At 34.8% G+C, this 12,595-nt stretch overlaps 1 protein-coding gene across 1 annotated transcript in view; it reads right to left on the bottom strand.

The window, feature by feature from the left end:
- The window catches only part of LOC107744393 (eyes absent homolog 2-like), a 35,086-nt gene that overhangs the window by 9,533 nt on the left and 12,958 nt on the right, over positions 1-12,595 (bottom strand). The window contains exons 2-9 of the mRNA XM_016558020.1: positions 9,451-9,504; positions 9,326-9,357; positions 7,072-7,182; positions 6,869-6,985; positions 3,429-3,505; positions 2,957-3,137; positions 2,417-2,556; positions 1,633-1,716 (exon numbers count right to left, since the gene is read on the bottom strand). Of these exons, the coding sequence (XP_016413506.1) occupies positions 1,633-1,716; positions 2,417-2,556; positions 2,957-3,137; positions 3,429-3,505; positions 6,869-6,985; positions 7,072-7,165 (693 nt within the window). The 5' untranslated portion in view covers positions 7,166-7,182; positions 9,326-9,357; positions 9,451-9,504. The remainder of the gene's footprint in view (positions 1-1,632; positions 1,717-2,416; positions 2,557-2,956; positions 3,138-3,428; positions 3,506-6,868; positions 6,986-7,071; positions 7,183-9,325; positions 9,358-9,450; positions 9,505-12,595) is intronic.

The raw sequence follows: 12,595 nt of genomic DNA, 5'->3' as shown, positions 1-12,595 counted from the left end.
TATATTTTATATATACAATGTTTTATAATATATATATATATATATATATAATATTCATTTATATACTTTGTATTATTTTTTATTTACATTTATTTATTTTTTAATTGGGGGAGAAAAAAACACATAGACTTATGTGCATATTCAGACGTTAAGTTATGTGTACATACACATTCACCAAGGATAAATGACATCCTAATGGGAAAGAGCCTCCAATAACCTCTGACGTTTACCTCAGCTTAAAAAACACATTAGCTAACACCATGAGAGGTTCTGTATTCAGTAGGTCGAGTCTTGCTGTGGGCCAATCAGCGCAAGCAGGCTGTTTACAGTGGTGGGCTTATAGCTTTGACATAAAGCACGAATAAAAAAAGCGAGTTAAATATCCTGTTACTTAAAGATGCGAAATCTGAGCCAACGCAATCGCGGCTCTTTGTCTGACCGTAAGCGGCTTTGTCATGACACACATCAAAACTTGTTCTTATTTAACTCGAGCCCAAATTCAGTTTCATTTGGATGTTTTCTTTGATTTGCTATCTCTAGTGGATTCCTGCCGCAGTAATAAGCTATTCTGGAGTCTTTTTCCTGGATCTGAAATTAGACACATTAGTCACGGCAACATTTCTGCAGTCCTCAAAAAGATCTGAGCGCTCGAGACGGCCAGGCGTTTCTCAGAGTCTCTTATGTGTCACGTCAAATCCGCAAGGGATCGTGGGAATTCAAAATAGATTGTGGGCCAAGAAAAAGAAACATGACCATTGTTTCCTCATCAGCTGCCTGGAGATTGCGTAGAAGTTCATGAGCCGTCATTCAAATCAAAGCAGCCAAATAGCAAATCTGGAGCTGAAGGAGCGTCATTATATCTTTCACTGTTCATTTAGTTCTTCCGCATTTACTGTCTGCTGACGACGTTACTCTAAAACAGCTGTGGAACATATCTATTTATTATGAAAAACTGATCATAAGGGACTTTTGCTTCTGCTAGCTTTTAGGGCTTTAAATGATTAAAATCAAACAAACGTGATATGAACAAATACTGCTGTATATAGGATACATAAACCACCATTCAAAAGTTAGGTGACAGTAATATTTTTTAAGAAATAGTTTTATTCAGCAAGGATGCATTAAATTGATAAAGTGACAGTAATGACATTTACAAAAGATCTGTTTTAAATAATTTAATTAAGCAGAACAACTCAAATTAGCATCTTAGAATGATTTCTGAAGGATCGTGTGACACTGAAGACTGGAGTAATGATGCTGAAAATTCAGCTTTGATCACAGGAATAAATTACATTTTACTATATATTCAAATATAAACCAGTTACTTTAAATTCTAATAATATTTGACTGTTTTTATTGTATTTATGATAAAAAAATGCAACCTTGGTGAGCATAAGAGAATAAAAAACATTTAAAAACTTTAAAAAGCTTGCTGAACCCAAACTTTTGAATGGTAATGTATATAAGGCAAAAAGTATATAAGCATATAACTATATTGTGGTTTCTACTGTTACTGTTAAATAGAATTACACACACCACAAAAAAAGGTCAATGAATAAAACACAGAGTATTGTCTTCCAAAACTGAAGCAGTGTAAAGTTCAGTGGTGTGAGTGGGAGAACTGGTTTGTACCTTGCCGAAGCGTGTGGAAAATGTCCCCGTCAGGAGCGAGTGGAAAATGATGATGGTCTCATCCAGGTCCCAAATAAACACTCTCTACACACACACACACACACACACACGTTGAGCATGAACACAAATATAATCTGCTTACTCGTCAAGAAAAGTATTTACTCCAAAAACACTGCATATTATCTCAGTGCTGTGTATATGATAATAATGGCTGATAATTTTAGTCGGTTCAGCCACATTTCACAGCTTATGGGCAGACAGGCAAACTCTCTGTATCCATTGTTCATAAACATTTTACAGTTTTCTTTGTCTGGTAATCAAATACACATATCGATATTTCAATATACAAAACTAAGAAATACATGCAATAGAATCAATAGAGCAAAGAATGCATAAATTAGTCATTTTATTTCAGTCATCTTTTGTTCAAACCTGTGTGACTTATGATGATTTAGCAGAGTTTTGAAACTTTTATTTAGCTTTTGGTCATTTTTGTAAATCAGTCCTCATATGTTTATTGTATGAAAAAGATTAACTTGGACATTGTGCTAAACGTCCATTCGAAAGAAAGAAACTCATACAGGTTTGGAACAACAAAAAGGTGAGTAAAATGTCAAAATGTTAATTTTGGGTGAACTGTCCGTTTAAATTGTTGAATGAGGTTTTTGCCAGACATCATTGCACAACTCTAGGTTGGATGTGAAAGTGATCCCTGCGGTACGGAGCACAGGAATGTTAATGAAAGGCGTTGTGTAAGGGACACCGTGAAGGCCCGCGTCTGTACCTCAATCTCAGAGTCCAGAGGGGGGACGGGGTCATTGGCCCTCTTCCTGCCTCTCAGCTTCCCATCTGAGCTGCGTCTCGCTGGAGCGCCTTCCTGCTCCTTTCCTGGAGTCAGAGGACTCGTGGGAGTGTGGTACTCTGCTGTTACACACACACACACACACACACACACACACACACACACATGTGATGACATGTCATATACAGACATACAACCAAATATCTCAATACCAAAGCAAATAGTCTTGAAAGTTTTATATAAGCATATATCTTTCCCTTGGATGTTATAAGTTGTACTGAGTAAATACAGTTGGTTAAAACAAAAACTGAGTCCGTCTTTATTTCAGGCTGCAAAGCAACAAAATGTGATTATTTTAAAGGGGGGTGATTCTTTTCTATACCCACTGTATATATATATTTTTAACACATTTTTCATATATTTTTTTGTCTTACTACTTTTAATAAGCATTCCATATATCTAATATAAAAACAATACTTGCGTATGTACATCAGTCTCATCATTTCTGACCATAGAGCTCACCTGTGTGTAATTCTGGGCTGTGATTGGTCGATACAGCGGGATGATCTGTGTGCTGATAGGGTATCGCCGTGGTGATGGCTGAGGGTGCGATATTGCTGGTTGTGATGTAGGGGCTGTTGTAGTGTGTGTTGTAGTATGGCGAATATTGACTTTGGCTGTAGCTAGAATACGTTGAGAAGTCCTGATGGAGACAATGACATGAATGAATCATCTCAGACTACTCCATACTACTTAATATGTCTCGTTTTGTACATTTCTGGACCATCTAAACCCTATTGTAGCACTCATTAATGGTTGGCTAAAATGCCATGGTAGTCAAATGATACCGTAATGTACTAAAAAATGCCATGGTTTTATAATTTTAGTCGTGCTACTTTTTTTTGCAAAGCTACAACAGTATATCAGTCTCCAAGGGTGGCTGTATTCCATCAGTGAAGGTGCTGCGTGAGGCATTTTTCCTAATTTGACCCACCTGCTGTGTAGGACTGAATGGCGTTGAGCCTGTGATGCTGTTTGCACCCTGGAAAATTCCAGAAGAAATGTTGCCGCCTGGAAAAGAAGCACAAATCTAGTTTAAGAGCGTACTTCGAGCTGACTGTGGTAAAGACACTCCAAAGCGCACGATCCAACACAAACACAGCGCAGGAAACACGACAGGCAGCGGCCGAGGAATGGCTTGTGGACGGCTGGTGAAATACAGACACGTTTAACGCACTCAGAGAAAGTTAGCTTGATTTATGACTACGAAAACAGTTGAGGTGAGAAAGGGCAGTGTGGAGCCCAGAGCAAATCCGTCTCTGTTATCAGACTTTCAGAGTCTGAATGTCTTTCTCCAGGCCTGTCTAGTTCCCCTTTTTCTGTCTCATTCCCTTCATATTTCCGCTCGTTGGCTTTCTGAAACCTGCCCTAGATAAATGACTCTGTCAAAACAGCTCGAAATCTCAAAGGAAGCAAGCAAAAAGTCTTCAAAGGGGGAGAGAGGGAAGTGGGCGAACGCCGGGGCCGTGTTTCTGATTTTCTCCACAGCGGTGAAACGCGAGGACCTTTGGCACCCGGAGAAGGGTTATTTATTTCATGCTACAGCGGGTCTCCTGTTGGAATTCGCCTATAAATCAAACGAGACCGGCGAGATGCAGTGCGAGACGTAGTAAGCGCGTTTTCCCAGACCCATTAGAAATGCATCCATTTCACAAGCAGACAATTTTACAGTAAATGATGTCTCGGAACGCTTATGAATTACCGTAAATCACTGTAATACGTAATAGATTATATTATCTGCAAAAGCACTAATAACTCATTGATTATGCTAATTAGACAGACAGGAAGTAGACGTCTTGTGCATTATGATCTGTGAGACTTTAAGTCTCTTCTGCTCACCAAGGCTGCATTTAATTGATTAAAAATACAGTAAAAACAGCAAAATTGTGAAATTTTATTACAATTTAAAATAACTTTTCTATAGGAATATATGTTAAACTGTAATTTATTGCTGTTATGCGCAGCTGAATTTTCAGCATCATTACTCCAGTCTTTAGTGTCACATGATCTTCAGAAATCATTCTAATATGCTGATTTGCTTCTCAAGAAACATTTCTGATTATTATCAATGTTGAAAACAGTTTTGTGTGAAGAATAGACTGATATTCAAATCAATATTCCCTGAAAATCTTCCCTTCCACTGTAGCACTTAATATCATTCACACATTTGGCATGAATAGTAGTTACTATTACAGTTTTTGTTAATATTTAAAATGTTTATATTTTCAGTTTTCATTTCAATTTTAGTTAAATTTTTAGTCATTTTGTTATGCACTTTTGTCAGTTCATTAGTTTTCATTTTTTAATATTATAATTTCATATAAATTAATTTCAGTTTTAGTTCAGTTTTCATTTTTATTTATTTCCATTTAGTCATTTCGGTGCTTAAACTTATTGCAGTTAGTTTCAGAGGCAACATTTCTAAACTTTACGTTTTCATCTATTGATGTTTTTTTTTTTTTTATTCAGCTTATTTCAATGAACAAAAAGGTTTTTAATCATTTTCATTAACGATAATAATAACCCTGCCTCACACAAAGCTATCATATGGCTTTATAAGACTTTATTATCAACATTTATGTTGCTTTTTCACCCTTGATGTCCTTGTTTTGTCCCTGGACAGCCCGTGGCCACTATTTGCTTTCACTGCATGGAAAAAGCACCTCTAATTCTCTTCAAAGCATCTCCTTTTGTGTTCCACGGAAGAAACATCATAAGGCTTTGGAACGACATGCGGGTGAGTAAATGATGATGACTAGTAAATAATTCTGTTCCTTTAACCCTGAAAACGTGCCTGGTGCCACTTCACCTTTGACCTTGACCAAGAGCGGTCAATTTCACACTGCGGTGCCAAAATCAGGACTGCGGGCAGAAGACGGGGGACTGACTGCTGTCCGACGCTCAGATCACACTAACACGCTCCTCCAATGGCCGGCGTGTTGCGGAGGGGAGCGGAGAAAGGTTCTGACCTCCTGAGAGAGCAGAGAGAGACGCCTGACGCCAGGAGCCAGACCGCGGATAATGGGGAACAGGTGTGTGTGTGTGTGTGTGCGTTGGGGGGGATCGACTGTAGATGGCACCTGAAAAGCTGTGTGTGTGTTTGTGGGGATTTTGCTAACTATCAACCCAACATAGATGTTCAAAACCATGTGTATTTTTTTGTATTGCGAGTTAAAATATTATCAACTAGAATTTTCATAAATATATTACACAATCTTTGGGATATGCGATTCTGATTGGTCAAATATGTTTGTATAATGATGCTAAACTGTATAATTGACTGTTAGGTAAGCAATTTCCAACATGGCTGCACTAGATTCATGCCATAGTTCTGAGCTCCATGTCTCAAGTTTTTTTCTGTAGCAGTGACAGGCTGACTGTATGTTATTTATTTTTTATTTTTGTAAAGAAATTAATACTTTTATGCATCAAGGATGAATTAAATTGCTCAAAAGTGACAGTAAAGACATTCTGTTCTTTTGAACTTTCTATTCATTAAAGAATCCTGAAAATAAAAATGTACCACGGTTTCCGCAAAATTATGAAGCAGCACAACTCTTTTTAACATTTATAATAATCGGAAATGTTTCTTGAGCAGCAAATCAGCATATTAGAATGATTTCTGAAGGATCATGTGGCACTGAAGACTGGAGTAATGATGCTGAAAATTCAGCTGCAGATCACAGAAATAAATTACATTTTATAATATACTCACATAGCAAACAGTTATTTTAAATTGTAATAATATTTCTGATTATTACTGTTTTTACTGTTTATTTGATCAAATAAATGCAGCCTTGGTGACAGAAGACACTTCTTTCAAAAACATTAAAAAAAAAAAAATCGTACAGATCCCCGAACTAGGAACAGTAGTGTGCACATTTTTGTTGTATATATATATATATATATTTATATAATTTATTTATATTAGTCATTCAAAAACTAAAATTCCTTTTCAAATTACATTTTAAAGTTAGCCTATTACATATAGAGAATTTTAATTGTTTGTAATTGAACAGTCATGTAAATTACGATGGACACTTTTTGGCCACTAGATATATTTACTGAATTCACATGCTCAGAAAATCCAGATATTATTGAATAATTCCCGCAATAATTCACTCAGTGTTTATGTTTGCGGCAGCAGATCAAGCACTAACAGGAAAGGGGGACTAAAGGTCAGTTGCACACCACTTGTCCTTATTTTCTCTGCATGCAAAGTGACCGGATGCATATTTCCGATACTTTATTGCATGGTTTATTGCTCATTCCAACCTCTAAAATACCATGTAGACAAAATTGTTTACCAAGCTGTTTTATCACATGAAATGATAATATGTGGCTCTTTCAGAGGCGGTTGTGAGTGACACTGACCGTGTGTGGAGTAACTGTAGAGCGTCTGAGCAGGTGGAGTGCCGCTGAAGTTGGACGTGTATCCCAGCAGACTGCTCTGTCCTGGTGAATGACTCAAACCATCTTCTGTTTTAATATCTGATCAGGTGAGAGAAAGAGACACGACCAGCTGTCAGGTCAGCAGTGATGTGCATTACGTAGGGCGGGTGTGAAATGACACTCACTGTAGGACGTCATGCTGTAGCCCTGTGTGTACGGTGTGTACGGACCGGCCGGCTGTAACGCAGGGCTGTACTGTGTCTGTCCGTAAGCAGCCATGGCTGAGGACAGCGGGTCTGTCAAAGCAAAGAGTTGTAGTTAGCGAAACAGCTCTTAAGAATAACTAGATAAAAAAGTTAGTCAAGACAAACTTTAGGTTGGCTTGAGAAAGCCTAGCCTGAAAGTTTAAAGTAGTTGTAAAAGCCTGAAGTTTGAAAATTTAGATAGATTACATAGATGTTGATAACATGTGTGATAGCATGATTAGCATGTTTTTAACATGATTGGCCTGTTACTGGCATATTGCTGGCATGATTAGCATGTTGCTAGCATGATTAGAAAGTAACTAGTATGTTGCTAGCATGATTAGCCAGTAACTAGCATGTTGTTAGCATGATTAGCAAGTTACTAGCATGTTGCTAGCATGATTAGCATGCTACTAGCATGTTGGTACCATGTGGTAGCATGATTAACAAGTAACTAGCATGTTGCTAGCATGATTAGCACGGTACTAGCATGTTTTGCTAGCATGATTATCACTAGTATGTTGCTAGCATGATTAGCAAGTTACTAGCATGTTGCTAGCATTATTAGCATGCTACTAGCATGTTGCTAGCATTTTTCTAGCGTGATTAGCATGTTACTAGCATGTTGGTAACATGATTAGCAAGTAACTAGCATGTTGCTAGCATGATTAGCAAGTTACTAGCATGTCGCTAGTATGTTTCTAGCATGATTAGCTTGTTACTAGCATGTTGCTAGCATAATTAGCAAGTTACTAGCATTGTCACTAACATGTTTTAGAATTTTTATTTTGTTGTGTTTTTATTTAATTAAAATATAAACATTATTTTTTTTTATTTTGTTTGGTGTTTTGTAACTTCTTTTTTTTTTTTTATATGTCTATATACTGTAATTTTATACATTTTTATTTCAGCTTTATTTTTATATTAATACATCATGGTATACAAATTGAAAATGAGAAAAGTTTCTTTGGAAATAAAATAAGTTTAAGTTTTTGATTCAAATTTGATTTTAATTTATGTCAGTTAACATTTATTTTATTCAAATAACAACCTTTTTTCTCTCCTTGGTGCATTATAATAACCCTGTCTCAAACTCGTGAATTTTCAATTCTTCAAATTTACTAAAAGAAAAGAATCGTTAATGGAATTGTTATCGGAATCATTAACAAGTCCAATTTGTGATTTTTATTTTTTTTTAAACAAATTACTCTTATGAGCTTATTAGTGCTGTCAAATCAATTAATCGTGATTAGTTGCATCCAAAATAAAAGTTTGTGTTTACATAATATATATGTACTGTGTATATTTATATGTATACATAAATACACACATACATGTGTATATTTAAGAAATATATGTAAAATATATTTACACAAAATATGATCCATATATAAATATGAATATATTCAGTATATACAAGTAAATATTTCTTAAATACATACATGTATGTGTGTGTATTTATATATACATCAAAATATACACAGCACACACACATATATTATATAAACAAACTTTATTTGGAATGCGATTTATCACGATTAATTTAATTGTATTAACTGATTAATCGATTTACATGAGGCTAATTTGTGATCAGTCCATTAAAAAGAACCGTTTCATGAGAGTCATTTGTTTATGAATCAAACTCCACTGGTTGTGCTGTTTGTTCAAATACATACATCTCAAAACCATGAGTAATCAATTCTTCGAAAGTACTAAAAGAATCATTAATGGAACTGTTAAGGAATCTGATCATTAAGTGGAATCCAATTAAAAAGCAAATGACTCGTATGAGCTGGTTCTTTTAAATGAATCAAACAAATGAACCGGTCTCTAATTGATGAGTTATCAATTGTTTAAACTAAGATTCCTTAATGGAATCATTAAGGATTTTGAATAATTAAGTGGAATCCAATTCAGGAATGAATGACTCTCATGAGCCGTTTATTTTTGTATCAGCCATTGGGGTAAGAAAAATTCACTTTTTTCTGAAAACAAGTTTTATCTTGCACTTTCTGCTCCTTAAGTGCATGCATCTTGTTTTAAGGATGATGATTTAGATTTTTTATTGGAAAACAATCCAAATACACAAAATAATGATCTTTAAAAAAGCATCATATGACCCCTTTAAGAAAAATATTTTTACATTGTACAAGTGAAGCCCAGTGTGAATAAAAATAGATGTAATATCACTCACATGGCCTAAAATCGTCGCCCAATGTGTGGCTACTGTGAATAAAAGAAACACTTTAAACATTCATCTGAACCACCCTGAATGCACTAGAGGAAGTTCATTAAATCCAAAGTGTGAAGTGTGCAGACCTGTGGCTGTCTGTCGTCGTACTTCCGCTTGCACGCGTTCAGCTGTCAGCTCTCCTGAAAAAGACAGACCTGTTTGTCAGAAATATGTGACCTAAAAAGCACACCGGGCTTCGGTCCAACATCACGCATCTCCAAAGTAAAAAATATGCAGAAGGAACCAGAACATAAGAATGCAGAAAGCGCTATTCATGTCTAATCGTGTCTTGCACAGGAAAAAAAGGTGAACGGACAGTATTTCTCAATGACTAGGCACCTGCGGTTTCCAAAAACACACATCATTAGAATTGTGAGATACAGACAACAGTGAAACGCTTGTTTGTATAAACCGGCTCGGTAGGACTGTGTTCCTGGAACAGAACAACGTGTAACCTGCTTCTTCAACCTGGCTGGCATAATTTGGCATTGTAAACCGCAGGCAGAAGTTCTGAATGCCAGAAGTTCAGGATGGCCGAAAAAACTGTGGTTGTTCTTGTGCCTGAAATATAAGAAATGCAACCGTCCCCGTTCTGTTCTGGTCTGGTAATGGCAAGGTGCGGTACATGCATGTAGGAATAGTTTGCATGAATACAAATGAGAGAAGATAAGGGTGAAACACCGCAAATGACCTTGTAACCTTGACCTTTTTTTCTTTTTTGCTAACCCAGAGAAAATTGTATTGCACGCTTTCCTTTCAGCATCAATTGTAGAAACTTTAGAAGAAAAAACATATAGGCAAAATAACATATAGGCAAACTTTTCATTTGTGAGAATCTGATGAGACATTTTGGAGTTTGCATTGAAATCTCTGGTTTTTGATTGAGATATATGACCCGCCTCAACTTCCTGTTTCAAAAGGAAACATGTCAACACAGGGCAGAAAACTGTGCCTGTCATATAATAAAGTCTGTATTTCTTTTCTTATTGCTGTCTATGAGAAATATGATCATATTTGCTTTTATGTCACATTAACTACTGCACATTGTTGTTTTAGTATCACTGATATACTATTACATTTTTGTATAAAATTAGAGTTTATTTATATATTTAAATTTTCATTTTGAGTTTTTGTCATTTTATTGTGTTTATTGTCATTTTTATCAGTTTTTGTAATCAGGTTTTTTATAATTAACTAAAACTGAATCAAAAATTTAAAACAAAACAAATTTCGTTACTTGAAATACATTTTTTATTTCAGCTGGTTTCCAAGGCAACATTTCTCATTTTAATTTAGTTTAACTGTGCTAAAATAACTAAAGCTAAAATGGAAATAAAAATTCATAAAAGTATGAATACATAACTCCCCCCCCAAAAAAAACTATTAAAAATGACAAAAACAAAATTACAAACATTTTAACTAAAATTAAAATGAAAACAGAAAGTAAAAACTGATTTAAAATATTAATAAAAATTATAATAGTATCTCAATGCCACTGTTTAAAATATGTCTAGTTCTTGTTAACTTTTATTTCATTTATGATTATTTTATTGTTTCTATTTAAACTAAAAGATAATGAGAAATTATGCCTTGGCAACTGAAATAAAATAAGTATTTTTTTTTATATTAAAAAGTATATAAATTTTTAAATAATTATTTATATATTTTTTATAAATGTTTTTTTTTTATGTTTTAGTTTTAGTTATCGATAATAACCCTGCTACTGCGGTACCAGAATAAACATCTCATTTTTTTATATTAAAAAGTATATAAAGTTTTAAATAATTATTTATATATTTTTTATAAATGTTTTTTTTTTATGTTTTAGTTTTAGTTATCGATAATAACCCTGCTACTGCGGTACCAGAATAAACATCTCATGCTGCCAAAACCTGGCTCTCATCTCGACTAAGACACACGCTTGCCGTAAGGTCGCTTCTGACAAAAAGAAGCAAAAAGCTGTTGTCTTCCTCTAAACTTCTCCCTGTTTCTCCCTCAGGGCTCCTCCATCTGTCGGCCGGGGCGGAGAGACGCTCGATGTGAGCAATATCAAGAGAGCAGCTGCTGTCAGGAGCAAAGATGGAAAAGGAAGGGCAGCAAAATGGTGAAATAAGAGCCAAAATGAGAGCTTTCATACAATTACACAAGAGTGGGCATGTACATGTGCGATTGACCTCAAACGCAGACTTTTTTTAATTAATCTGACAGTTCAGACAGCAGCGAGGTGAATGATGGTTTGGCGCCTGCGGTTGGGTGGCACTCAGCGAATGTTTAAAACAAACAGAGACAATGTCTCGCTGCTGCTCGCTCTGTTTTCTCAGTAAACAGTTGCGACACTACCGTACAGCATATTTGTGATTAAAGAAACATATCACGTGACTGTCATAATGACAGCAAAGCTGAAATAATTACATTTCTTAATGTGTCAAAGGTGAAACATTTTCCAGTTCAAAAGTTTTAGCTCTTAAGAAATGCATAGTACTTTTGAATGACGTGTGATAGGATTTGATCGAGTTTTTCAATGGCGGAAAATGATGTTGTATATCTAAAAAGTGCTTATATAGTGCTGATGCATATGAGTTGCATGCAAACTTAAAAGCTTATTTTGCACATTTATTTAAAATGCAATAAAAAATTGGTGGTCATGGTTATTGGCCTGATTGATCAACCAAATATTAGGCAATTTATCGGCCTGTATTTCCACAAACGCATTGTTTCCACCAACAGGAGTCAATATAAACTCTAAGACTTCTAATTGACCACCAAGACACAGAAAAAAAATAAATAAAAAATGTGCGCATTTCTGTTTTTAAATCTATTAACTTGTAAGATAACATTTCACTATATATGCAATCTTCTTGGTTCTCACATAAATTCTTGTGCTTTTTTATACTATTGTAATTTGTACATAAAAGAGCAACATCAAACAGTGTTATTATTGCTAATTAAAACGATTCAAAATCGTTAATTGAAATAAAGCTGAAATAAAATATAAATATTAGATGAAAAACTTGAAAAATAAAAATTAGAAATGCTGGCTTGGGTAACTAACTGAAATAAAATAAGTTTAAGTAGTAAATTTACTACTAAAATAAAATAAAAATAAATTAAAGCTAAATAGAAATATTTAGAAAATAAAGGGTAAAAAACTAAATAAACCTGAAAAAAGCACATCCGAAAATTATAGAAACTTAACGATAAAAACTGAAAATATAAAAATAAAAGCTTATT

This window comes from Sinocyclocheilus rhinocerous, unplaced genomic scaffold, assembly GCF_001515625.1.
Source record: "Sinocyclocheilus rhinocerous isolate Xijiao unplaced genomic scaffold, SAMN03320098_v1.1 scaffold1488, whole genome shotgun sequence".
Classification (NCBI taxonomy): Eukaryota; Metazoa; Chordata; class Actinopteri; order Cypriniformes; family Cyprinidae; genus Sinocyclocheilus; species Sinocyclocheilus rhinocerous.
Note: the sequence above shows the minus strand (reverse complement) of the source record. Positions and strands in the feature narration are given on the sequence as shown.